This window comes from Tachysurus fulvidraco, chromosome 10, assembly GCF_022655615.1.
Source record: "Tachysurus fulvidraco isolate hzauxx_2018 chromosome 10, HZAU_PFXX_2.0, whole genome shotgun sequence".
NCBI lineage: Eukaryota > Metazoa > Chordata > Actinopteri > Siluriformes > Bagridae > Tachysurus > Tachysurus fulvidraco.
This window is the reverse complement of record NC_062527.1, coordinates 22,374,735-22,402,542: the sequence shown is the minus strand read 5'-3', so window position 1 is coordinate 22,402,542 and position 27,808 is coordinate 22,374,735. Positions and strand designations below refer to the sequence as shown.

The window sequence follows — 27,808 nt, the reverse complement described above, 5'->3', positions numbered from 1 at the left end:
CAGCTAAATCAACAACATGTTCACTAGACCCCATCCCAACTAAACTACTGAAAGAAGTGTTACATAAAGCTGGTGAGCCTCTTCTTAATATCATTAACTCCTCGTTATCTTTAGGTTACGTCCCGAAGTCTTTTAAGTTGGCAGTTATTAGGCCACTCATCAAAAAACCTAACTTAGACCCTAATGAACTATCAAATTACAGACCTATCTCACACCTCCCATTTATGTCAAAAATACTTGAAAAGGTTGTGTCTGTTCAACTGAGCTCCTTCTTACAGGAGAGCAACATCCTTGAAGAGTTTCAGTCAGGTTTCAGGCCCCATCATAGCACAGAAACTGCACTTGTTAAAGTTACAAACGACTTGTTCTTAGCTTCGGACCAAGACTGTATGTCACTATTAGTTCTACTTGACCTTAGTGCTGCATTCGACACTATAGATCACAACATTCTTCTAGATCGCTTACAATATTACACAGGTATTCATGGTCAGGCTTTAAGCTGGTTTAGATCCTATCTGTCTGACCGATACCATTTTGTAGAATTAAATGGTGAATCCTCCAGTTTACTACCAGTTAATTATGGGGTCCCTCAAGGATCAGTTCTAGGACCTCTGCTTTTCTCTATATACATGCTTCCATTAGGGAACATTATTAGAAGACATGGGATTAGTTTCCATTGTTATGCTGATGACACACAGTTATATATCTCATCAAAACCAGATGAAATAGCCACAGTGTCCAAATTAACTCGGTGCCTTAGAGAGATAAAAGACTGGATGAGCTGCAACTTTCTATTGTTAAACTCCGATAAGACTGAAATACTACTCATAGGTCCAAAAACCAATGCACATAAACTCTCACAACTTAACTCCCATTTAGAGGGATGTACTATTACAAGTAGCTCGACAGTGAAAGACCTCGGTGTTATACTAGACAGTAACTTGTCTTTTAAAAATCATATCACCCATACTACCAAAACAGCCTTCTTCCACCTTAGAAACATTGCCAAGCTGAAAAACATCCTGTCTGTATCTGATGCTGAGAAGCTAGTTCATGCGTTCATGACCTCTAGACTGGACTATTGTAATGCATTACTAGGTGGTTGTCCTGCATCTTTAATAAATAGGTTACAGTTAGTCCAAAATGCAGCTGCCAGAGTTCTCACTAGGACAAGAAAGTATGACCATATAACCCCAATTTTATCATCTCTACACTGGCTACCTGTTAAGTATAGAATTGACTACAAACTGCTGCTACTTACGTACAAGGCTCTTAATGGTTTAGCTCCCATGTATCTAACTAGTCTGCTAACACGTTACAATCCTTCACGCTCTCTGAGATCACAAAACTCAGGGCTTTTGGTAGTTCCCAGAATATCTAAGTCTACTAAAGGTGGTAGAGCGTTTTCTTATTTAGCTCCCAAACTTTGGAATAGTCTTCCTGATAGTGTTCGGGGCTCAGACACACTTTCCCAGTTTAAATGTAGATTAAAAACTCATCTCTTCAGTCAGGCGTACACATAATACATCCCATAATATCATGCACCAGTACATCAGACCAGCACATTTTTATGAACGGCAGATATGTTAATCCCTTTCCACTGCTTTTCTCTTTGTACCCATCCCGAGGCATCCAGACACTGTACCAGCTCCCATCGTCCTCTGTGGGACGAAGCCTTTGGACATCCACTGAGCCGAGGCCGACTCTAAGAATCCTGAGACATCTCCAGTTAGACTCTGTGGTACTCAGAAGATCAGAAGTCCTTAAACCTCACACCAATACCACATTTGTTTGACTATATTACAATCACACCCCCAGTGTCACCCATATGAGGATGGGTTCCCCCTTGAGTCCGGTTCCTCTCAAGGTTTCTTCCTTTACCAATTAAGGGAGTTTTTCCTTGCCACTGCTGCCTGAGTCACCTCAGACTTGCTCATAGGGGAATAAATACATACACACTGTGAACTATATACATCTAATAATAATCTAGAATTTTTATTCTGTTAATTCTTATTTCTTTTATTATTCGTTATTTCCTTTATCATTAATTATGTCTACCTTCTGCTTTATGTTTATGTTCTTTAAAGCTGCTTTGAGACAATGTCTATTGTAAAAAGCGCTATACAAATAAACTTGAATTGAATTGAATTGACAATTCTCTGCTTAAGGCAATATAATGTATATAATACATTATATACAGTCAAGCTAACACTGCTGGGCCCCTGAATAAGTCCCTTAACCCTCTAGGGGCTCTGTAACAAGACTGACACTGAGCTCTGATCTTAACTAATAAAGTATATGAAGAAATAATTTCAATGTGCTGTAATGTAGACACACACAGACACACACAAGCAGACACACACACACACACACACACACACACACACACACACACACACACACACACACACACACACAGAGAGAGAGAGAGAGAGAGAGAGAGAGAGAGAGAGAGAGAGAGAGAGAGAGAGAGAGAGAGAGAGAGACCTCCCCTGTAATAAAACTTCAGTAGCAGTACATGATATTAATTTATATTACTGAGAGAAGCTGAACAGCCGTATGAAAAAGTTTAGGCACCCCTGACCATTTCCATGACTTTCATTTATAAATATTTGGGTGTTTGGATCAGCAATTTCATTTTTATCTATCAAATAACTGAAGGACACTAAAGTAATATTTCAGTAGTGAAATGAGGTTTATTGGATTAACAGAAAATGTGCAATATGCATCAAAACAAAATTAGACAGGTGCATAAATTTGGGCACCCTTGCCATTTTGTTGATTTGAATACCTGTAACTAGTTAGCAGTGATTAATTGGAACACACAATTGGTTTGGTGGCCTTGAACTTCATAGACAGGTGCATCTAATCATGAGAAAAGGTATTTAAGGTGGTTAATTGCAATGGAAAGCTCCTACACATGACTTCAGCCATTGTACATACTGTGTTTACTGCTGCAATGTAAACACAACAAACCACATCAAAATAAAACCACAAATAAAAATATAAATGTAAAACTCAAAAGCTGTTCACAGTTCATTATTTAGTGTAACATCACATGACCAAGACCGTCAGGTTAGATAGAAGAGTAACTGATGGTCCATGATGTGTGATCTGAGAGTTCTGCAGTAAATCAGAAGATCCTGACATGGTGATGAAGCTCCAGAGATGAACATCAGCTCAGTGGCTCAGGGATGAAGTTTAAGATGATCTGAAATCCATGATGAGATCAGAGCAGACCATCTGAGAGAGGAGAGGAGAGGAGAAGAAAAAAAAAACTTTATACCATGTAAAAAATGCCAAAGTTCATCTCTAAAGAAAAGAGATATAAAAAAGAAAAGAAAAGAAAAGAAAAGAAAAGAAAAGAAAAGAAAAGAAAAGAAATAAATAATTGGTGCCACCTTGTGTTGGTCATTAACTCTGTGTTTGTGTGTTGACTGTTGTGGACGTCACACTGTTGGACGTTGTGTTGTACTGAACACTGTGATGTGTGTGTTTCCATCCTGTAGAGAGATTCAGATTCAGATGATGAAGAAACACTGAACAGTTTTTTTCCTGTTTATTGTCTAAACTTTGACATTAACTGCACTGTTCTGTTTACTGAATTCTGTTCACTTACATTTATTACAATATTTCACACTTTTCTTGTCACATTTCTAATTTAATCCCCTTAAACACTTGGCTTATTATTGTGGCTTCATATTAGATTAATAACTGATAATAAATCCTATAAATAAATAATATTAGTGTAAGAGTCAGAACACTTCAGACTGAGTGTGTGATGGTGACAAAAAAACAGGACAAAGTTTTTACTTTAATGCAAAAGTCCAGTTTTTTCTCTTTGTTCCTAACACATAGAACCTGGAAAATAGTGAATAAATAATACTGATGTAAGTCATGACCTCAACACGAGTGTATTATGTGACTGAAACAGGTTTGTTTGTGTTTGAATCTCGTCTCAGTCATTTATAGAAATCCCACAGAGCCCCTTCCCTCCATCTCAGTCTGAACTTTCACCTGCACATCAAGATCATTCTCTGTGCTCAAAAAAACTGCTCCATGAAAAGGAAATAAAAATAACACAGAAAATAAAGTACCACAGAATGTCCAGAAATATAAAGTTTAAAAACAAAAAAAAACGTTGAGGCTTCTTCTGACCAAAGTTTCTGATCTTGTCTAATGTACCTTTAAAATGGCAGTGACCCAAAGTAGGCAGGGAGGGTTGCCATGTTTCTATAAACTCCCCACCTGAACTACATCCAAAATCCAATGATGTTTTTGAAAAAACTGGTTAAACTTTTATTTATTTATTTTTATTTGAATGTTTTTATACCTGTTCAGTGGAGTCAGTGGCGCGACTGAGACCTGTTGATAGTTGATGATTTTCCATTTTCAGAAACATAAGAGAAATATTTCAATTATAATATTACACAATAAATTTAAACACGTTAAACACAATTACCACAAAAATTCTCTCTGATTCTTTCAGACATTAAACCTACAATTTTAACCAGTTTTACCTTTCACCCTGCTGTAGTACACAGACACACAGACGAAGATGATGATGATGATGATGATGATGATGATTACGATCCCAACATATAAAATAATCAAGCTTTTCTGGTGTGAGTCTGAGTCCTCAGATGAAGAACGAGTCTCATTAACACTGCCCTCTAAAACACACATTAAACCACACAGAGATATCAGTACAGCACTGAGGAAAACGTGTCCTCGAAGAAAATCTATCAAACATCAGACTACATTTACTGATATTGTTCAGTGGTTTTCAGCCATACATGCAGATGATGTCATCACTGATCCTTAAATAATAATCAGTGTTGTGCTGCTATAATAATATGAAGTGTTTTATTAAAGTTTATCCAGGAACAATAAGAGATGTTTCTCCTCACTCAGTCTAACACAGCCATGAAAAGCTTTAGAATGATCTGTGGGAACATTAAACTGTGTAGTTCTCTCTCAACCAGGACTGAAAAACACTGACATCTACAGGAAACATGCTGCTCAAGTCACTCAGTAACTTTCCAGACTTTTTAAACTTTGTGTACTGATATGTGTCGTACTCAGTATCGTCTGAGATTAATCCACTTACCAACAACTGACAGTTTAACCTTCTGGACCAAGACAGATTCCTGTGTGTCTGTAATTAACATGGCGCTGATGTAGATTCCTGTATCATTAACACTGATGTTCTTCATCACCAGGGAACAGTTTCCTTTAAGCAGCTCGTCCTCAGGAATGTCCACACGACCCTCATATCCTTCACCCTGATATGGATCTTTACCTTTTCGCTCAAACACAGTCTCAGTATCAATAAACCACTGAACGTAAGGAGTTTTGATGGACAGATGACTCCAATCACACGGCAGGACAACTGTGGAACCCACTGGAGCTGATATCTGAAGAGCTTCAGAGACACAGAAAAACCTTTTAGGAAATTATCTGATGTTAGGAACTTTATATTTTTATTTCTTTTATAGAAACTGATTGTTTTTGTTGTCCTGTGAGCTTCATATCTGATCACTTGTTCTTGTCCACATGAAAGTAAAAGTATTTTAATTGTTGCTGCAGGATCTCAGTCCTGATGAACATCTCTAATCTCACCCAGATGACCTATGAACCTTTCTGACAAACTTCCTACAAATAAAATATTGTCTGTGTCTTATTTATGTCTGTATTTGTGTATTTTTCTAAAACATCATCTGTTAACTCTAAATAAAGTATTGATCCCTCTCTATAATAGATGTTGTTATTGTTCCTTTTTCCAGCTCTGTTATCTGAGACACTGTGACTTCTATAATTAGTCAAAATTTTACACTGAACACTTTACTCACCATAGACTGAGAGTCTAACACTGTTAATTTCTTTCGCTTCCCCAGTGTTATTTTCCACATGTTCCACTGTAAAGGTTTTGTCATCAGTAAATCTGACGTTCTTCAACACCAGGGAACAGTTTCCTTTACGCAGCTCGTCCACAGGAACATCCACACGTCCTTCATATCCTGAACCTGAATATGTAACATCACTCCTTCTCTCAAACACGATGTTTTTTCTGTTGATCTGCCACCTAATAAATGATGTATTTTTGAACTCTTCAGTCAGGTTACACGGCAGGATGACTGTGGAACCCACTGGAGCTGATACAGTAACCAGAGATTCTGCACTGTCTGTGGGAGAAACATTACAATCTACAGGATTTGTAACATTTGACAAAACATTGTTGTGATATTTGATTCAATAGAAGGACACTTCTGTCTTGTTGGTGTTGTAGAACCTGGTCACTCACCCACAAAGGCACAGACCCATAAGATGGAAATATAAAGGAGGGACATGATGTCTGGAAGACTCTTGTGGAGTGTTGGCAGATTTTCTGAAACAAACAAACAGAGACACGTTATAAATAAAAGCTACAGAACAGCTGACTGATGTCACACACACCTCTATAGCAGTTAGCATGTGTTTAACTCTTCAGTGAATCCAAATATTTACAAATGTCTCTTAATTTCACTGTTTTCATTTTTTAGACTGAATTAAAAAAAAAACTGTAAATATACTGTGTTGACCTGTATAGTGTGACCTTAGTGGGTAAGACATGGCCTACTGATCAGAAGGTCATGGGTTTAAATCCCAGCAATGTCACGCTGTCTTAATAAGAGACTCGTTACATCATAAACTCAACGTGAACTAACTCTGACAACAAACCAGTCTCACAGCAGTTGGTCACATAGGTCACAAATTTAATCCATTGATTACACGAATTTCCTTTTTTGTGTGTGTCACTCAGCACAGACTTTCAATCTAATGTATTTCAATAGGAAGCATTTTTCGTGTCTGCACCACGTTTTTCTTTCTGCCGCACGGAAGCACTGTTTTTGCTCATTTGTAATTCAGACAGTAATCGGACAGTAAACTAAATACTACATTACCCATGGGCCTTATCTACTTTTTCTATGTTGAAGACGTCAGCTAAAACTACCTGATGACCCACCGCTGATTCTCTTTTAATGATCTCCTCATCTTTCTTTCAACACATAAACATGAAAGTGTGCTTGATAATTCAACAATACGATGTCATGAACATCTGTTTTATTCGATTCTCCTGATTTCTTCAGACAGTGAATTCTCCTTCATTGCGCTCAAACCACTTCCCAGGTAATGTTACTTGAATGTGATGATCAACTTTGAACATCTAGAATTCGCTTCCTGCTGAAATCAGCAAAATTCACAGAAAAAAATCATTATCTACCGCTTATCCGAACTTCTCGGGTCACGGGGAGCCTGTGCCTATCTCAGGTGTCATCGGGCATCAAGGCAGGATACACCCTGGACGGAGTGCAAACCCATCACAGGGCACACACACACACACTCTCATTCACTTCCACACTACGGACAATTTTCCAGAGATGCCAATCAACCTACCATGCATGTCTTTGGACTGGGGGAGGAAATCGGAGTACCCGGAGGAAACCCCCGAGGCACGGGGAGAACATGCAAACTCCACACACAAGGCGGAGGCGGGAATCGAACCCCCAACCCTGGAGGTGTGAGGCGAATGTGCTAACCACTATGCCACCACGCCCCCCAAAGAAATACCAATTGAGCAAAAACAATGCTTCTGAGTGGCAGAAAGAAAAACGTGGTGCAGACATGAAAATGCTTCCTATTGAAATACATTAGATCGAAATTCTGTGCTTTGTGACACGTAAAAAGGGAAATACGTCTCCACGAACACGAATCAAATAGATTTCGTGACCTATGCGACGAACTGTTGTGAGACTGGGTTGTTGACTAAATCCAATCAGCTTTCACTAAACAATGCTAGGAGCTAAAAATCCTGCTCTATCACTACATTACACCATTTCTGCTTATTTACTTTATACACAGAAATCTACCTTTCAGTTTACATATGAACACGTGACTGAGTATAACACGTGTACACAATCGTTCATGTAAAGAAGGAAATCATCAGCTTTTATACAAACACATGAAATTGTACAGAGTTAGTTGTGAAGTTTGTGATATTTATTCACTATTATGTGGATGTTTATCACCTTAATTTTGCTAAATAACCCATAAATATTTGACTGAAACCTGTCTATTAATATGTTTGCATGAACTTTAAGTTTGAAATTTTGTAACTGTTGCATCGCCTCTTACACCTGGAGCCTTGTACTTTTAATTATTTTCTATGGCATCGTGCTGGGTAAACAGAAGGAACATTGTGCTTTGTGAATTACCCATCGGGTGTTGGTAAACGGCGTGTGCTACAGTTTGCAAGGCCGATTGCGAAACGCAATAGGGAAACCGTTTGCCAGGATATACCCTGACCCTTCTGCTTTACGTCCAGGTCCTTATACTTCTCATAATGTTTCGTGTCATTGTGTCTTCTTATGTTATATACTTTCGTTACCGACACGTTAGCTCCGTTAGCACACAAGACGAAGAGGGCTGTCCTTTATATTCGTGAACAGATAATCTGCCTCCCTCCTGTCTTGAAAGCTCCTATTGTCCATCTTTCGTTCGGCCATTTTTGTGTAGGGTGGAATTTATGGAATAAAAACACTGTCAATAATAATCGTACGTAATTCAATGCATTTGTGTGTAAATTTTAATTTTGCGTAGTTGGATCCCAAAATCTACGGCCACGACAGTTTACAGATACGAGATTTTGTGTGTTTGTTCAAATACAACTCCAAAATGTATGATTATGACATTTTACACACAACGCTTGTTTTCACAACACCTCTTTCCGAGGGAAGATGAATCGATTCCACGAAGTGCGCATGCGCCGCGCTCTCTTTTAAACCACTGGCGCCGAAATGGTGGATCAGCAGCCAAGCGCTCACTCATCGTCTCAGGTAAGTTGGGTTTTCCTTCCAAATTCGGACATGTTTAAGGGTTAGTTATCACTAATAACAGAGAGGAGTAATATTACAGAGATAGGTTAACTATAGTAAGTAAGATTAGCTCTCAGAGTAAGGTTACATTAGGTGCTTAAAGAATACAGCTGTGTAGGAGGTCATCACTGCGGTCTGTAGCGTGATGAGATAGGCCTACATAAAAGACACACACACACACACACACACACACACACACACACACACACACACACACACACACACACACACACACACCTCACACCTAGCCATTTCCTGCTGCACTGACTGCCCATTTGACTTGGACCTTCTTACTTGTGCTGACTGTCCACTGATATTGGACTGGTTCCCCATTTTCTGATGTCCAACACTTAAGGTGTCGGTCAACATCGACACCAGATTCAGGGCTGAGTGCAAGATGTCACCTAATGGAACCTGATAAACAATAAAATATGACTTTAACACTTAAGCAGTGAACACTTATATTGCATGACCTGTGTATTCCAGTGCATGTACACAGCTGTTAGTAAGTTAACACTTAAAATTGCTAATTCTTTTATGTAGGCCTATCTCATCACGCTACAGACCGCAGTGATGACCTCCTAAACAGCTGTATTCTTTAAGCACCTAATGTAACCTTCCTCTGAGAGCTAATCTTACTTACTATAGTTAACCTATCTCTGTAATATTACTCCTCTCTGTATTAGTGATAACTAACCCTTAAACATGTCCGAATTTGGAAGGAAAACCCAACTTACCTGAGACGATGAGTGAACGCTTGGCTGCTGAGCCGCCATTTCGGCGCCGGTGGTTTAAAAGAGGGCGCGGCGCATGCGCACTTCGTGGAATCGATTCATCTTCCCTCGAATAGTAATGCCTGTGAAGGTGATGACGTATTTTTGACAGTTGTTTCGCAGACCGTTTTCATGTGTGAAAAAGAGGTGTTGTGAAAACAAGCGTTGTGTGTAAACTGTCATAGTCGTACATTTTAAAGTATGATGTATTTGAACAAACACACAAAATCTCGTATCTGTAAACTGTCGTTGCCGTAAATTTTGGGATCCAACTCCGCAAAATTAAAATTTACACACAAATGCTTTGAATTACGTCCGATTATTATTGACAGTGTTTTTATTCCATAGACTTAACTTGCTCGGTGTGACTGTAACATGGTTTCTTAACGACTGTCAACAGAGAATGCTGTTCGTGACTACAGTATGCGTCAATACAGTGGCGGCATTCTGGGATTTGTAGCGGAGCATGAGGCTAGCCAACTGTAATGCACATCTGATATGATCTCACGGGCCAAATATAATTACACCAGAGTTTGACACCCCTGATATAGAACATTAAACTACTGACAGAACAGACCACAGATTTAGATATTTAACCCACAATTCTTTTCAAATCAATGGCAAGTTTTTTCCCAACAGAAATTTCCATAAATTAGAAAAATACACAAAAAATTAAATAACAAAAATCGTGAGAGACAATAATTCAAATCTCAGCTTTACCTCAGAGACAGAAGAACATTTCCAGTGTGAATTTAATGTCCTGCTGCCATCTGTTTAGTGTTATATTACAGCAACATCGTGACTGCAGGAAGCTTTTACTTTCTCTTTAGTTTAGTCTGATCACTTAAAGATTCTGTGAAGTTTCTTGTCTGTAGAATCTCCAACATTAAACAGTGAATACCGATGGAAGGTCTTCAGGTCTGGTCCAGTTGTCTGGTATGAACATTCGGAGGATTATAAAGTTTTAAAAAAAAGATTAAATCTGTTCTTCAGGTTTGTAAAACTGCGGTTAATCCAGCTATTAAAAAAAAAACTTCACCAATGCATGTTATTTAATCCAGACGTTCTTTACAGAAACACGGTTAAAGTATCAGCGCCGCACCCTGCAGTGGATTGAATGGAAATCTGGTCCTAACAAGTCCTAATGTAGCGTGTCTGGAACAAACACTGTCACCCACAAGAACCACACAGCGATGAGATCTGGCACCTTTAATCTGTTAATATGGAGAAATCATCAGCTAAAAAGGAGTAGCGGCTGCTCCAACTCTGACACACACAGAGTTGTTTACAGGAAGGACCTCAGTGCAGTGTGACTGACGCTAAAACATGACGTATGATGAGAAACACCCGAAGTGTCCAGCTGACATCACTGCTCACCAAACTACTCAAAGAGAAATTCCCCTACATTTTTATATATTTAAACAAAAATGATAAAAACAAAATTTTGTGAAGTTCATCACTTTATCTTGAATGTACAGTAAAGTGTAACATTAATATAAAAAAAGAAAAGAAAAAAACTTTAATACAGAAATACATAAATTAGAGAAAAGAAAAACTCAAAACAAAAATCCAGTCACAGTAATATTTATACCAGTTACATCATCCTCCCTGAACTTCAATGGTGAACAAATGGTGCCTGAAACACCAATCAACAGTGTACTGAATAACAATAACTCAAAGACACTTAACTTTAAAGTTTAAATCTCACAAAAAAAAGATAATCTAACAATACATTCTTATTTTAATAGAGATCTCATAACCTCACCAGCCGGACTCAGGTTTTGGAGCAGGTAAGGTTGTGCGCTCAAGCACCCTTTCTAACCTTATCTTCAACACACACTCCAAAGTGCCCGATTCCGCAGATTCATTAGTTTTAGTATGCGAGCCTGCAGTACACACTGTAGAGATCACACCTACACCTTCACTTCCTACTGTTACCTGAGTGCTGACAGGCAAAACAGTCAATAGGCCAAAACATAGTCTTAATCACACACACACACACATATATATATATATATATACTGTCGGAAATTTTTGGAGAGCCCCCTCCAAGTGGACATATCCCAGGGGTGCATTACAGCCAAATTAATAGTCAATAATAGATCATAGTCAATAATAGTCTTTCACACTTAAGACTAAAATAATTAAACTTAATGCTAATTAATTAATACAATAAATGCTTAATTACTAATACTTAATAATACTTATTAATATTTTAATACCAATTAATTAATCACACTTTAAACTTTGTACTTAATACTATTTGAATTTGAATAATAAGAAAACTTTGCAGACCTGGATGAGAATGAGCAAAACTCTTTATTGGTGCTGATCAGCCTCTGCTTCCATTGAGCTCAAGGAGGAAAAACTTCTAAGTCGAAAGTATCAAAGAAAAAACCCAAACAGCGCATCCCCATGCCACCCAAAAGAGTTCAAACACAAAAAAGCAAGCAAGCAGGAGCAAGAGCGCCCCCTCCAAAGGAATCTCCTCAATATATACCCTGGCACCTCTAGGTTTTTTATTTATCTGCTTTATTATTAAAAAACATGCTGCGTTGTCAAAACTAATGTTAAAATGTGCACCAGAGAACTTCTTGTACTCTTCCCTGTCACGTATCACACAGAAGACATGTCTCGTGGACCAATCTCCCATTCTCGCTTTATACAATTACAATAAGTGAGTTTTTCTTTATCTTTTTCTATGTTATGTCTGTATATGATTTCCACTGATCATACGAATATATACGTATACACATACATACACATGAATACGACAACCGGGACATACACAAAAACCTATGTATGAGATATCCACCTATAATAATACCTACATTAATCACATCTCTACATATAAAATGATCAATGATGATACTCTATCACCTACAATCACCTATGGTATAGGAGTTCTGATTTAGGATATGATTATGACATACGACGTTTTATGATCACATTTTAGGATATGAGTTTCTTGATTACAGTAACATCAGGTTCCAAATCAGTAGATTAGTAGAAGTACTGCATTATTACTTCAGCTAAGCTTTTGCATTTTATAATATTGTTTTGCATATATGTGGAGATCTGTTTATGCTGACTTCTTAAGTTTGCTAGGCTATGATCTCAGTCTGTCTTGTTTGTCCAGACTGGGCCTGCACATGCATTTTATTTTAAGCCTTAGTTCCTCTGTTCTCTCCTAAAGGACAGGTTCCCTTTTTCTTGTTTTTCTCAAATTCTCAGAGTTCTGATTACTGAGTTTTATAACTTCAATAAACCCAATAAACCACCTTATCTCTGTTAACACTTGTCTCAAGGCATCTAACATTATATACACACACACACACACACACACACACACACACACACACACACACACACACACACACACACACACACATGTATATATATATATACACATACACACACACATACATACACATACATATTATAATCATATAACTCATATAGCTCAACACTATTACAATATCTGGCCTACACACATATGTCCTAAAACATCAATTGTAATAGTTCATATAATAAGAGCACATATCAAGATTTTTTCCAACAATACCATACGAAATTTGCAAATGGTCCAGAAGGATTTACATATTTAGGAATTAAGGTGACTCCCAGTGAGGAAATTATTTCAACTAATTATGACCCATTAGTAAAGAAAGTCACAGACTCACTCAAGAGATGGAATACACTACTGATTTTTAGGATAGGACGCATTAATATTATAAAAATGTCAATTCTTCAAAATGTCAATTCTAAGTTTTTCCAGTCAATCCCACTTCCACTAACTGCAACATTTTTCCCACACTCAAGAAAATATTTATTAGATTTATTTGGAATAATAAAAACCCTCGACGTATCTTTATTCTTCCTCAATTAAAACACTTAAAAAAAATACCAAAAATCCTTTTCTTAAAAATACAATATCTGTTTGCTCATGAATATTTAGGTGAAAGAATTACATTGTCATGATTTTCACCAATCTGGGGTAATAAAAGTTTTCCAGAGAAGACCAGGAGACTTGGATATCCTTGTGCAGTAGTCTTTATTGTAGATACACGATGAAACGAGTCTGAAAGTCAGAGCGTACTGGCACGGGTGCTGCAGTTAAAGTTGTAATACATTATAATTATACACATTTCAGGGAGCAGTCCCATCAGATAGAGACAAAACACTCTGGTGACAATCAAAGCATGAAAGGATGTAACAGCCCCCACACCAGATCCTGGAATTTCACCCACCCTTAATCCCATTCACATAACAATCTTTCTCAGACCCCTTCATTATCAGGAATGAGTTCACCTCTAATGCTTGGCATTCCTTCTTGACTCAGACCTTGAATCAAATGGACACCAGATTTATATGAAGAAGTTATATCATGTCATTTCAACAACTATTCAGAAAATATGGTCTCCTTCAGAAACACTACTTTAAATATCTGCAGGTCAGGAGCTTTTGTACTCTCTCAAATGAAAACCTGCTCAGAACCCTTATTGTCAGTCACAGAAAACCACAGTTTAATACTTTAAAACACAGTGGTGTTTAGTGTCATGTCTGAAATGAGGCTTCACTGTAAAGCTCTTTATATTGTTTTGGTTATTAGATCATATTCCTGTTGGAGCTGAAAATATAAGTCTCTCTCTCTCTCTGTCTCCCTCTCCCCTGTCTCTCCCCCCATCTCTCCCTCTCCCCCCCTCTCCACAGTAATGGTGAGAAGTGTCAGTGTGGTGGTGCTTGTGGTCTTCATGGTTCTGTAGCTACAGGTGATTATTTTGGTTCTGCTATTGTGACTCAGTGGGACTCCTCCAAACACACGTCTGAGTGTCCGACTGACGCTTTTGGGGAGCTGAAGTTTGCTGGGATCGCTCACAGACACAGTCACGTACGTGTCACAGACCACAGAGGGACATATTTCTGTGTCACTAACTAGCGCAGTAATAATGTGTGGTTTCGTCCTCCTCAGTTCCTGCGTCTGTCCTGCGACACTCCTGCTTCCATTGTGTACGCCATCCTGACTCAGCACTGGGGTCTGCCGCCTCCCAACCTGGTGGTGTCGTTGGCGGGTGGAGCCAACCAGGAGAAGGTCAAGAGCTGGGTACGAGATGTGGTGAGACAGGGGCTGGTGCGCGCTGCACAGAGCACAGGTGACCTTTGACCTCTCCATCTTCTGTGTTCTCCATCTTTTCGTTTTTCTTTTCACCCCCATGTTACTGTCTACTGTATGTTTGCGTGCATGTGTGTGTGCGTGTGTGTGCATTTGTGTGTGCGTGCGTGTGTGTGTGCATTTGTGTGTGCATTTGTGTGTGCGTGCGTGTGTGTGCGTGTGTGTGCATTTGTGTGTGCGTGCGTGTGTGTGCGTGTGTGTGCATTTGTGTGTGCGTGCGTGTGTGTGCATTTGTGTGTGCGTGCGTGGAGGTTCAACTGCAAATAAAAATAATAAGGGGATAAGGGGCCTTGCCGTGTGTCTCTACTTAAACTAATTGGCTTTGAAATTTTGCTATTTGTTATTACTTCTGCCAGGGGATCCTTATAAAGTATAATAAATCCATCCAATAATATCCATCTCCTAGTCCGAATCTTTTAAGCGTTTAAAACAGGAATTCATATTCAATCCTGTCAAAGGCCTTTTCAGCGTCCAGTGACAGGATTGCATGGTCTTTAGCGCACTGCTTTTTATATAGTATATTAAGAACCCTACGTGTATTATGGAAGGTCTGTCTTCCAAGAACAAACCCATTTTGATAATTCATAATGAGGTTTGGTAAACACGTTTTAATTCTCATAGCTAAGGCCTTGCAAAGTATTTTTGTGTTGCAAGACATTAAGGATATCGGCCTATAGGATGACCTGTCATTAGAAAGTTTACCATGCTTTAATACAAGGTTTATTCGTGCTGATCTTAATGAAGGGGATAGGATTCCTTGCTCAAATGACTCGTTAAACATATTAAGCAAATGTGGTATAAGTTTTTTATAGATTTCTATAGGCCTGGGGGCTTTTCCAGTGTTCATGGACTGTAATGCCTCTTGCAGGTGTTCGATGCTTAAATTTCTGTCCAAAGTAAATCTGTTCTCTTCTGATAGTTTAGGAAAATTATGTTTATCTAAAAAGTCATCTTGTCTTTCCAAGGTGTTTGTGTACTCAAAGGTTCTCATATACAGTATATATAAGTACATATTGCATATAATGTGTAGTGCTACTGTATGTCTAATAGTACACTGTGTGCTGACTATGTATGAGCATATTGCACATTTTCACCTTTGCACATTTTCACCTGAATGTTAACTGTTTCTGCAATTTCTGGAACTCGCTCCCAAGAATTTCACTCACCAAGGCACATGTGTTGTGGTGATATGACAATAAAAGTGACTTGACTTGACACACACACCCACACACACACACACACACACACACACACACACACACACACACACACACAGGGCAGATTTTTTACTGCACATGAACCTCATCACCAGCATCATATCAGTACTTCATAAACATTATAAATCCTTCATCAGTATTTATAAAAAAAAATGTATTTTAATCGCTCTAAGTTACGTGAAATCTTGAGATACTCTTTTGAAGCACATATTCAATAATAAAAGCATGTCTGTGTTCTCTTTATTGTTATTGTTCTTACTCTATCTGTTGTCAAAAAATGACATATTTTGACTTCACTTTTGTAAATTTAATACAATATCAAATTTTAAATAAAAAATTGTCATCTATTTATTGAGTTATTAGTTAAATTTACAAAACCACACCGAGCTTATTGATGCTGAACCGATAGTGTTCCCAGAAATCGATTTTCAATCCTAGTGACCTGTCATGACACGATCATCCACGAGAGGGCGCCTGTAGACCAGGCTGGAGAATAAGTTTGGTCATCTAGTGATTACTCTGCACTGTCTTGTTATCTAAGACTTACAACTAGTGATGGCGAAGTGAAGCTTTCTTGAAGCAGTGAAGCTTTCAACCCAATTGTATCGGAAAAAGGTTCATTACTCGAAGCTTTTCAAATCAGAGCTCGATGAGGACCTCTGCTGGTGAAAGCGCTATCACAGAATGTTCCACAACCAAACAACGTACTCATTTTAGAAGCAAAAATTAATGGATTGACAAATTAAGAAAAGATTATTAAATAAATGAATCAATATATTAACTACATGTCCAACGCATGTTCCATTGCATATGCATAACTCCAAACAAAATGTAATAAAGATAACTTTTTGTATGGTGAATGTGGACATTTTGTCTGTTTTTAAAAACAGTCAAAATGTCCACACACACACACACACACACACACACACACACACACACACACACACACACACACACACACAATCAAACTCATGAATGTTGAAGGTACATAAGTGTAGACACTTTTACACGATTATAAATCTGCCTTACAGACTACTGTATTGTAGGCTAGATGGATGCTTTGTGCTTAAGTGAGTCAAAGTGACATGACATACGGCTAAGTACGGTGACCCATACTCAGAATTCGTTCTCTGCATTTGACCCATCCAAAGTGCACACACACAGCAGTGAACACACACACACACACACACACACACACACACACACACACAGCAGTGAACACACACACACTGTGAACACACACCCGGAGCAGTGGGCAGCCACTTATGCTGCGGCGCCCAGGGAGCAGTTGGGGGGTTCGGTGCCTTGCTCAAGGGACACCGCAGTCGTGGCCGGCCCGAGACTCGAACCCACAACCCAAGGATTACGAGTCAGACTCAACCATTAGGCCACGACTTGATGTTCTGATGATGTTTGATGTTCTATTAACAATCAGCAATCAGGTGTCCACCTGTTCAGCATGACTATATAGACGCACAGTCTTATTTGTAAGTGTTCTTAAATGAGTGACATGGATGATGTATTATTATTAAAGGCCAGCTGCTGGGAGCAAATCAAACACTGGACCTAAAAACAGATTAAGGATAGACCTTGTCTCAAAAGTATAACGTGTGAACCATTTAAAAAAAGAACATTATTGGTATTAAGTGGTGCACAAAAGGCTTTTCTTGCATTCCTATATTTTTCAACTTATTACTACTATCCAATAAATATATATGACAAAATATATGACAAGAAATGTTAAATTGAATCGTATAATTGCCCAATGATGAGTGAGATTTAAGTTGTAAATATAGACTTCACAAAAAAACCATATATATCCACCTTATTGGGATGTTCCCACGTTTCAGAACGCGATTTTTTCAGAACAGGCTCCATTGACAACTCGCTATACAGTAATAGATTCCATGTAATACTCCAATACAACACACGAGGGCGCGCAGCCGCGTGTCGCGCTCGATTTTAAACCTTTGAATCAGATCATGGATAAATATACACTAGATGTCGCCTTGTATACGGCAGCACATTGGAACGAATGCGTCAATTGAGCCGCCATCTTGGTACAGGGGACCCCCTCCTCTTAATGCATTAGCGTCAATGTAGGCAAAGAAATAAAATCACTATAAATCGTCATGAAAGCGATTTTCTAGTTTTTTTGTTTCGTTCCAAAGGTCAGACATGTATTTATCATTAAGTCCAGAGAAAATTTAAGGTTTTGATATTAAGATAATCTACTTTTTCACAATATAATGCATAGTGCTAGTAGGTGTAAGTTTATTACCTACATTCTTCCACTTGAGTAAACTTTAAATGAACAATCACTACTTACCTTATAGCCTACTGCATGTAACACTGCTACAATGGTGTGACTATACATGTTCATTTAAACATTTAAATTGTATTGGTTTATTAAATATGATACACAAATTCAAGAGGAACATAATGTGAAAGTTAGATAGTCGAGGTGCCAAAGACCATTCAATCTTATATTTATTCCTTTCCTGCAATACTTTTGCCAGATTAAATAAGTATATAATAAAGTCACATAAACCAAAAAAAAAAAAAGTTTGACTTTCAGGCTGAACTTGTGTGTTACACCGCCAACCTAACTGGTGACATCCTTTCAGGACTGTCAGCTGAATTAACCATTTAAAAAAAGTGTTTAGTGTCCCTGCAACTTGTCCATGACTGACGTCTCTGTTTATCACTTGGGAATCTACAAACAGTTTCAGATTATTTTATTTAATACCATGTCAGCAATCAAAAGCTATTTTCATGGCAAAATTCAATTACAAAAATACAAATATCATATAAATGCAATAAATACAAAACAAATATAAACAGCAAGTCATATTATACATTTTTTAATTTTAATTAACAAAAAAAAATCCAAACCTTTTTCAGACATAATGTTATTAAATATGTCCTTATTAAATGAAGTAACCTGATAAAAGAGCAATCTGCTTATGTTAAGTCCAGGACAATCTAATGAAACATGTTAGACAGATGAGGGAATCTTACAGAACATACATAAAGTTGGGTCTTTTCACCTTTAAGCAAAAAAAAAAAGCATGGGTCAATTTTTACTGTCCTTATTAAGAGCTTCGGAATCTACAAACATTGTCGGTTTCCCTAACTGTTAAAAACTAACGGGTAACTAACATGGATTAGCTGCGGTCGTTAACCAAGGACTGAAACAAACCAACGTAACCAGATATATAATTTCCTAACGTTCAATACCATAAAACACATTCTCACTTGTGTAATGTAATCGCTTACTGTCGGGTTTTTAGATTTCCTTCGTTTGAACAACCAAACGCAGCACAGAAGTCCGGCATCGTCCATGCATTTGAAGTAAAAGCGCTCCGTACAAAGATGGCGGCGGTTTTGACGCATTTTAGGACCCCAAGGCGACATCTAGTGTATCGATATCTATGACACTGCACGTCTGGGGGACGCATGCGCTCTGAGGTCCTCCTAGTGTATCAGAGGGGTGTGGCGCTGTTGTTTTTTCCGTGTTTTTGTAAAGAACATCTGGATTAAATAACATGTATTAGTGAAGTTTATTTTTATAGCTGGATTAACCGCAGTTTTAAACCTGAACGGACACCGACATAAGAACAGGTTTAATCGTTTTTTAACTTTATAATCCTCCGAATGTTCACGACCAGGCCTGAAGACCTTCCGTCTGTATTCACCGTTTAATGTTGGAGATTCTACAGACAAGAAACTTCACAGAATCTTTAAGTGATCAGACTCAGGGGCGGTTCTAGGCCTTTTTAGGGTGTCTCCAGCCCCGTGTGTGATCTCAGCCACCCTAAAACTATAAGTATAATTTTTACTTTCATAAATAAACAATACAAATTAAGTTAAAATGCAGGACATGTCGTCGATGGGAAAGAAAATTATTTAACAGTTTGATCCAAGAGCGATTTTATTTTTTACTTTGCTATTGCGCACGTGCGTTGTAGTCTTTCATAAGGGCATCATTAGCTGTCTGTATTATTTGAACGGAGACGCGCAGCGTGCACGCGCAGTCAGAGCGGGAGGCGTTTATCTATAACGTTAATCGGCTGAAAGACGCAAAGACAGCAACCAAAAAGCAGTGAAATGTCACTATTCTTATTACCAGAGTTGTAGCACAAACAAAATATTAATACAAACAATCCATTCAATACTAAATAAAAATAACATTTACTGATATTGGTCTTTGTCTTGTGAATATTAGTTTATTAATGACTGCATCGGACACACTGTTTGTAGAGAATACACACATACATGAACTGATCTGATTCAAGACTGGCATCATTACATCATGCATAACATTTTGGTGTCCACTTTTGCCATTTTAACTAATACCATAACTTTTGGCTTACTATGTAGTCATATAATATATAATATAAAACTCTTCTTGTTTTAAATTCTCACTGAGGGATAAAACCCCTAAAGATGAAACCCTAGAACCGCTCCTGATCAGACTAAACTAAAGAGAAAGTAAACACTTCCTTCAGTCATGGTGATGCTGTAATATAACCAAACAGATGGCAGCAGGACATTAAATTCACACTGGAAATGTTCTTCTGTCTCTGAGGTAAAGCTGAATTTTAAATTCTTCTCTCTCACTATTTTTGTTATTTTATTTTCTGTGAATTTTGGTGATTTCTAGAAATTTCTGTTGGAAACCAAACTTGGCATTGATTTGAAAAGAATTGTGGGTTACATTGATCTAAATCGGTGGTCTGTTCTGTCAGCAGTTAATGTTCTAGACTCTGCTCTGTGTGATAAACACAATCACTGATCCTTAGCGGTTAGCACATTCGCCTCACACCTCCAGGGTTGGGGGTTCGATTCCCGCCTCCGCCTTGTGTGTGGAGTTTGCATGTTCTCCTCGTGCCTCGGGGGTTTCCTCCGGGTACTCCGGTTTCCTCCCCCGGTCCAAAAACATGCATGGTAGGCTGATTGGCATCTCTGGAAAATTGTCCGTAGTGTGTGAGTGAATGAGAGTGTGCCTCATCGATGCCCGATGACGCTTGAGATAGGCACAGGCTCCCCGTGACCTGAGAAGTTCGGATAAGCGGTAGAAAATTTATTTTTTCTGTGAATTTGGCTGATTTCTGCAGGCAGCGAATTCTAGAAGTTCAAATTTGATCATTACATTCAAGTAACATTACCTGGGAAGTGGTTTGAGCGCAATGAAGGAGAATTCACTGTCTGCATAAATCTGGAGAATCGAATAAAACAGATGTTCATGACATCGTATTGTTGAATTATCAAGCACACTTTCATGTTTATGTGTTGAAAGAAAGATGAGGAGATCATTAAAAGAGAATCAGCGGTGGGTCATCAGGTAGTTTTAGCTGATGTCTTCAACATACAAAAAGTAGATAAGGCCCATGGGTAATGTAGTATTTAGTTTACTGTCTAAATTACAAATGAGCAAAAACAGTGCTTCCGAATGGCAAATCGAACGGGAAAAAGAAATTCGTGTTTAAAACACAAATCAATGGATTAAATTTCGTGATCTATGTGACCAACTGTCGTGAGACTGGGTTGTTGTCAGAGTTAGTTCACGTTGAGTTTATGATGTAACGCTTTTATCCAGAACAACTAAAATTTATCTCATCATACAAATGAGCAGTTGAAGGTTAAGTGTCATGATCAAACATAAACCAAAGACAGTGTGACATTGCTGGGATTTAAACCCATGACCTTCTGATCAGTAGACTATGTCTTACCCACTGAGGTCACACTGTACAGATCAACACAGTATATTTACAAGTTGTTTTTACTTCAGTGTAAAAAATTAAACCAGTGAAATTAAGAGACATTTGTAAATATTTGGATTCACTGAAGAGTTAAACACATGCTAACTGCTATAGAAGTGTGTGTGAAATCAGTCAGCTGTTCTGTCACTTTTATTTATAACGTGTCTCTGTTTGTTTGTTTCAGAAAATCTGCCAACACTCCACAAGAGTCTTCCAGACATCATGTCCCTCCTTTATATTTCCATCTTATGGGTCTGTGCCTGTGTGGGTGAGTGACCAGGTTCTACAACACCAACAAGACAGAAGTGTCCTTCTATTGAATCAAATATCACAACAATGTTTTGTCAAATGTTACAAATCCTGTAGATTGTAATGTTTCTCCCACAGACAGTGCAGAATCTCTGGTTACTGTATCAGCTCAAGTGGGTTCCACAGTCATCCTGCCGTGTAAACTGACTGAAGAGTTCAAACCAACATCATTTATTAGGTGGCAGATCAATAAAGTCACTGTGTTTGAGAGAAGCAGTAATGGTACATATTCAGGTTCAGGATATGAAGGACGTGTGGATGTTCCTGTGGACGAGCTGCGTAAAGGAAACTGTTCCCTGGTGATGAAGAATGTCAGATTTACTGATGACGGTTTTTACAAAACCTTTACAGTGGAACGTGTGGACATTAACACTGCAGGACCGAAAGAAATTAACAATGTTACACTCTCAGTCTATGGTGAGTAAACTGTTCAGTGTAAAATATTGACTAATTATAGAAGTCACAGTGTCTCAGGTAACAGAGCTGGAAATAAGGAACAATAACAACATCTATTATATCAATATAGATGTATAGATGCAATCAATACTTTATTTAGAGTTAACAGATGTTGTGTTAGAAAAATACACAAATACAGACATAAATAAGACACAGACAATATTTTATTTGTAGAAAGTTTGTCAGAAAGGTTCAGAGGTCATCTGGGTGAGATTAGAGATGTTCATCAGGACTGAGATCCTGCAGCAACAATTAAAAAACTTTTACTTTCATGTGGACAAGAACAAGTGATCAGATATGAAGCTCACAGGACAACAAAAACAATCAGTTTCTATAAAAGAAATAAAAATATAAAGTTCCTAACATCAGATCATTTCCTAAAAGGTTTTTCTGTGTCTCTGAAGGTTTTCAGATATCAGCTCCAGTGGGTTCCACAGTTGTCCTCCCGTGTGATTGGAGTCATCTGTACATCAAAACTCCTTACATTAAGTGGTTTATCGGTAAGAAGACTGTGTTTGAGCGAAAGGGTAAAGATCCATATCAGGGTGAAGGATATGAGGGTCGTGTGGACGTTCCTGAGGACGAGCTGCTTAAAGGAAACTGTTCCCTGGTGATGAAGAACATCAGTGTTACTGATACAGAAATCTACATCAGCGCCATGTTAATTACAGACACACAGGAATCTGTCTTGGTCCAGAAGGTTAAACTGTCAGTTGTTGGTAAGTGGATTAATCTCAGACGATACTGAGTACGACACATATCAGTACACAAAGTTTAAAATGTCTGGAAAGTTACTGAGTGACTTGAGCAGCATGTTTCCTGTAGATGTCAGTGTTTTTCAGTCCTGGTTGAGAGAGAACTACACAGTTTAATGTTCCCAGATCATTCTAAAGCTTTTCATGGCTGTGTTAGACTGAGTGAGGAGAACACACACCTCCTGTCCTGTATTTCACTACTGTTTCAGCACACACTCAGTCACTTCCTCTCAATAATCAACACTCAATCCTCATCTAAGAGCCTTGTGATCTGATAAAGTACTGAAATGGTTCTTAACCAATAACTCTGACCTGACATTGATAAAATATCTTCACTTTCCATTTCCAGTTGATTAAAACATTATAAATGTAGAATAAATGAAAGTGACCCAGTGTTTGTGATCCTTTCACTCTGAACAGGGTTTCATGGAAAAAGCAGTACATTAGGATGGAAAAAGGAACCTGGTTAGATTTTAATGACATGACAAGGGGGTGTGTCTAAAGTACAGGGCTTTTCTTAATCTGGTGTGAGCTCCAGTTCAAAACATCTCTTATTGTTCCTGGATAAACTTTAATAAAACACTTCATATTATTATAGCAGCACAACACTGATTATTATTTAAGGATCAGTGATGACATCATCTGCATGTATGGCTGAAAACCACTGAACAATATCAGTAAATGTAGTCTGATGTTTGATAGATTTTCTTTGAGGACACGTTTTTTCCACAGCACTGTACTGATATCTCTGTGTGGTTTAATGTGTGTTTTAGAGAACAGTGTTAATAAGGGAGGATCTTCATCAGAGGATTCAGACTCAGACCAGACTGGAGGGAACAACTGGATTATTTTATATGTTGGGATCGTAATCATCATCATCATCATCTGCGTGTCTGTGTACTACAGCAGGGCGAAAGGTAAAACTTTTTAAAATTGTTATTTTAAATTGTATGGTAATTGTGTTGAACATGTGTCTAAGTTTATTGTCTAATATTATAATTTTGAAATATTTATCTTATGTTTCTGAAAACGGAAAATCATCATTATCAGTATCTTCATGTCTCAGACGTGCCACAAACTCCAGTGAACAGGTACGAAAACATTCAAATAAAAAAAATTAAATTAAATTGTGACGACTTTAGGGGGCACGGTGGCTTAGTGGTTAGTCGTTCGCCTCACACCTCCAGGGTTGGGGGTTCGATTACCGCCTCCGCCTTGTGTGTGTGGAGTTTGCATGTTCTCCCCGTGCCTCGGCGGTTTCCTCGGGGTACTCCGGTTTCCTCTCACGGACCAAAGACATGATTGGTAGGTTGATTGGCATCTCTGGAAAATTGTCCGTAGTGTGTGGTGTGTGTGAGTGAATGAGTGTGTGTGTGTGCCCCGCGATGGGTTGGCACTCCGTCCAGGGTGTGTCCTGCCTCGATGCCCGATGACGCCTGAGGCACAGGCTCCCCGTGACCCGAGAAGTTCGGATAAGCGGTTGAAAATGAATGAATAAATGAATGAATGTGACCACTTTTTTGTTGTTAATAAAAAAAAAACATCATTGGATTTTGGTTGTAGTTCATGTGGGGAGTTTACAGAAACATGGCAACCCTCCCTGGGTCAATGTCATTTTAAAGGTACATTACAGAAACTTTGGTCAGAAGAAGCCTCAAAGTTTTTTTTGTTTTTAAACTTTATATTTCTGGACATTCTGTGGTACTTTATGTTCTGTGTTGTTTTTATTTCCTTTTCATGGAGCAGTTTTTTTGAGGACAGAGAATGATCTTGATGTGCAGGTGAAAGTTCAGACTGAGATGGAGGGAAGGGACTCTGTGGGATTTCTATAAATGACTGAGACGAGGTTCAAACACAAACAAACCAGTTTCAGTCACATAATACACTCGTGTTGAGGTCATGACTTACATCAGTATTATTTATTCACTATTTTCCAGGTTCTATGTGTTAGGAACAAAGAGAAAAAACTGGACTTTTGCATTAAAGTAAAAACATTGTCCTGTTTTTTTCAGTCACCATCACACACTCAGTCTGAAGTGTTCTGACTCTTACACTAATATTATTCATTTATAGGAATTATTATAAGTTATTAATCTAATATGAAGCCACAATAATAAACCAAGTGTTTAAGGGGATTAAATTAGTAATGTGACAAGAAAAGTGTGAAATATTCTAATAAATGTAAGTGAACAGAATTCAGTAAACAGAACAGTGCAGTTAATGTCAAAGTTTAGACAATAAACAGAAAAAAACTGTTCAGTGTTTCTTCATCATCTGAATCTGAATCTCTCTACAGGATGGAAACAGACATCACAGTGTTCAGTACAACACAACGTCCGACAGTGTGACGTAACCAACAGTCGACACACAACCACAGAGTTAATGACCAACACAAGGTGGCACCAATTATTTATTTATTTCTTTTTTATATCTCTTTTCTTTAGAGATGAACTTTTTAACTTATTTTTTTACATTTTTCACCACCTTCTCCTCTCCTTTCCTCTCTCAGATGCTCTGCTCTGAGCTCATCATGGATTTCAGATCATCTTAAACTTCATCCCTGCACCACTGAGCTGACGTTCATCTCTGGAGCTTCATCACCATGTCAGGATCTTCTGATTTACTGCAGAGCATTCCATTGCAATTAACCACCTTAAATACCTTTTCTCATGATTGGATTCACCTGCCTATGAAGTTCAAGGCTTAATGAGCTCACCGAACCAATTGTGTGTTCCAATTAATCACTGCTAACTAGTTACAGATATTCAAATCAACAAAATGGCAAGGGTGCCCAAATTTATGGCACCGAGGTGGTGGAATGAACTTCCCCTAGAGGTCCGGATAGCCGAGTCACTGGCTATTTTCAAGCGGCGGTTGAAGACCTACTTATTCAGGAAACACTTCAACTAGCACTTCTTTCCTTATCTTTTGCATAAAAAAAAACCCTTGACTCTTTTTCATTGTAACTTTGAACAAATGTTTTAAACTCTTGGTATCTTGAGTATGTAACCTAGTGAGCAGCATTAATGTATTCAATGTTAGAGATTGAATGCATTAATGTATTCAATGTTAGAGATTTAAGCACTTATGTACGTCGCTCTGGATAAGGGCGTCTGCCAAATGCTGTAAATGTAAATGCATACAGTATGAGATGTATATATATCTCCCAAACAGTCCATAACCAAATGTAGAAGTACCAAAGTTCCCAATTGAGGTAATCCTAACATTGAAGAAACAAAGTGTAGTTATAGTCTTGTGAGGGCGCAGATAATCTGTATGAATTCCACAGTATCGCATCCTTATCGACCCAAATCCATAACAATCACGCTGTGATGAAACAGTCCCAGCTTACAGAACACATGCTGCATACCTAACACAATGAAGCAGTTCAGGATTTTATTTAGACAAAGATTCGCGAGGATGGATTAAGTTGACGCATTGTCGCTAATCGATCCGTACAGCAACACGATCGGTTCCGCGCATGTGTGAAATGACGTTACTTGCTGTCATCACCGACGGCAGTTTCGAATATTAACGCTATCCTTACCGCTGTCATAGCACTTTATTTGCAAGTCTTATGATTTGCAACTATTATTTGTCTGCCTTTCAACAATTAATAATATTGCTCGTTTAATGTCTGTTTTGTGTGCAAGTTTGCTTATTCTAACTTGTTTTTATGGCATTGTTGTCGTAAGCAATCAATAAAATGTATAATTTTTTTAAGGTTAATATGTGACACAAAATAAAATGTATGAGAAAATGTAGTAAAATGATACTATAGTTTACATATGTTACACATCACTTGGGAAATACAGATGTGTGTGTGTTTACATTTACAAAAACACAGGACAAAACTGATTTATTCATAAATTAATTGGTTCAAAATTGGCCCTCAAAAGGGTCATGTGTGATGAATTTCCTGAGGCAAAGGATGACTTTATGTTTATTTTTCAATGTCAAGAGGGCATGGAAACATTTTTGTCCTACTGCATTGATGAAAAAAATCTTGAAGAGGTCAATGCCATGTTCCGTGATTGATTGAGGGAACCAATTAATTTATGAATAAATCAGTTGAATAAATCAGTATTGTCCTGTGTTTAATATGTGTGTATATATATATATATATATATATATATATATATATATATAAATGTGTATATATATATATATATATATATATATATATATATACATGTGTATATATATAGGTGTGTGTGTGTGTTTGTGTGTGTATTTTACATGACTAAACATGCTATGCATTAGGTAGAAAAAGAGAACAAATACATAAGCATACAGTAAATAAGAAACACTTATTCTCATGTATGAGAGATAGTGACAGAAATATTCATCAGTTATTTCATGAGTTCAATTATTTGAGTGGGTTACAACAACACACACAAATAGAGCAAAGAAAGAGGGATTATTCCAAAGAACCACAACACACA

General features: G+C 37.9%; 4 protein-coding genes across 5 annotated transcripts in view; 2 read left to right on the top strand and 2 right to left on the bottom strand.

Moving 5' to 3' along the window:
• LOC113656605 overlaps nt 1-27,808 on the bottom strand; it is a 202,459-nt gene that overhangs the window by 40,110 nt on the left and 134,541 nt on the right. The gene's annotated exons all lie outside the window — the stretch shown is intronic.
• LOC113634396 lies at nt 2,768-11,279 on the bottom strand. Its single transcript, XM_027133323.2, has 8 exons — nt 10,409-11,279; nt 6,305-6,388; nt 5,853-6,185; nt 5,111-5,425; nt 4,521-4,673; nt 4,334-4,365; nt 3,402-3,503; nt 2,768-3,243 (listed from the first exon to the last, which is right to left on the bottom strand). Exons 2-7 carry the CDS (start codon nt 6,348-6,350, stop codon nt 3,450-3,452), a joined length of 933 nt encoding a protein of 310 aa, XP_026989124.2. The 5' UTR covers nt 6,351-6,388; nt 10,409-11,279; the 3' UTR covers nt 2,768-3,243; nt 3,402-3,449.
• On the top strand, nt 14,376-14,867 carry LOC125145775 (transient receptor potential cation channel subfamily M member 4-like; the record flags this gene model as incomplete). The annotated part of the gene is made up of 2 exons (XM_047820021.1): nt 14,376-14,579; nt 14,661-14,867. Coding segments are annotated over 2 exons (396 nt in total), but the record flags the coding sequence as incomplete, so codon positions are not given.
• LOC113638172 lies at nt 20,422-27,133 on the top strand. Of its 2 annotated transcripts, XM_047819947.1 has the most exons (8): nt 20,422-20,669; nt 22,028-22,111; nt 22,231-22,569; nt 23,013-23,327; nt 24,137-24,280; nt 24,414-24,454; nt 25,660-25,759; nt 25,873-27,133. In XM_047819947.1, exons 2-7 carry the CDS (start codon nt 22,066-22,068, stop codon nt 25,714-25,716), a joined length of 942 nt encoding a protein of 313 aa, XP_047675903.1. In that variant the 5' UTR covers nt 20,422-20,669; nt 22,028-22,065; the 3' UTR covers nt 25,717-25,759; nt 25,873-27,133. The 2 variants fall into 2 exon arrangements, with proteins under 2 accessions (XP_047675903.1, XP_047675902.1); XM_047819946.1 differs by lacking the exon at nt 24,414-24,454 and having other exon boundaries at nt 20,423-20,669.

Coding starts and splice junctions, on each gene's coding strand:
- LOC113634396 (XM_027133323.2), bottom strand. CDS start 6,350: ATGTCCCTCCTTTATATTTCCATCTTATGGGTCTGTGCCTTTGTGG. Junction 5,426..5,852: donor TGTTAGACTCTCAGTCTATG/GTGAGTAAAGTG, acceptor GTGTCTCTGAAG/CTCTTCAGATATCAGCTCCA. Junction 3,504..4,333: donor CCACTGACTCCACTGAACAG/GTATAAAAACAT, acceptor ATCTCTCTACAG/GATGGAAACACACACATCAC.
- LOC113638172 (XM_047819946.1), top strand. CDS start 22,066: ATGTCCCTCCTTTATATTTCCATCTTATGGGTCTGTGCCTGTGTGG. Junction 22,112..22,230: donor ATGGGTCTGTGCCTGTGTGG/GTGAGTGACCAG, acceptor TTTCTCCCACAG/ACAGTGCAGAATCTCTGGTT. Junction 24,281..25,659: donor GTACTACAGCAGGGCGAAAG/GTAAAACTTTTT, acceptor ATCTCTCTACAG/GATGGAAACAGACATCACAG.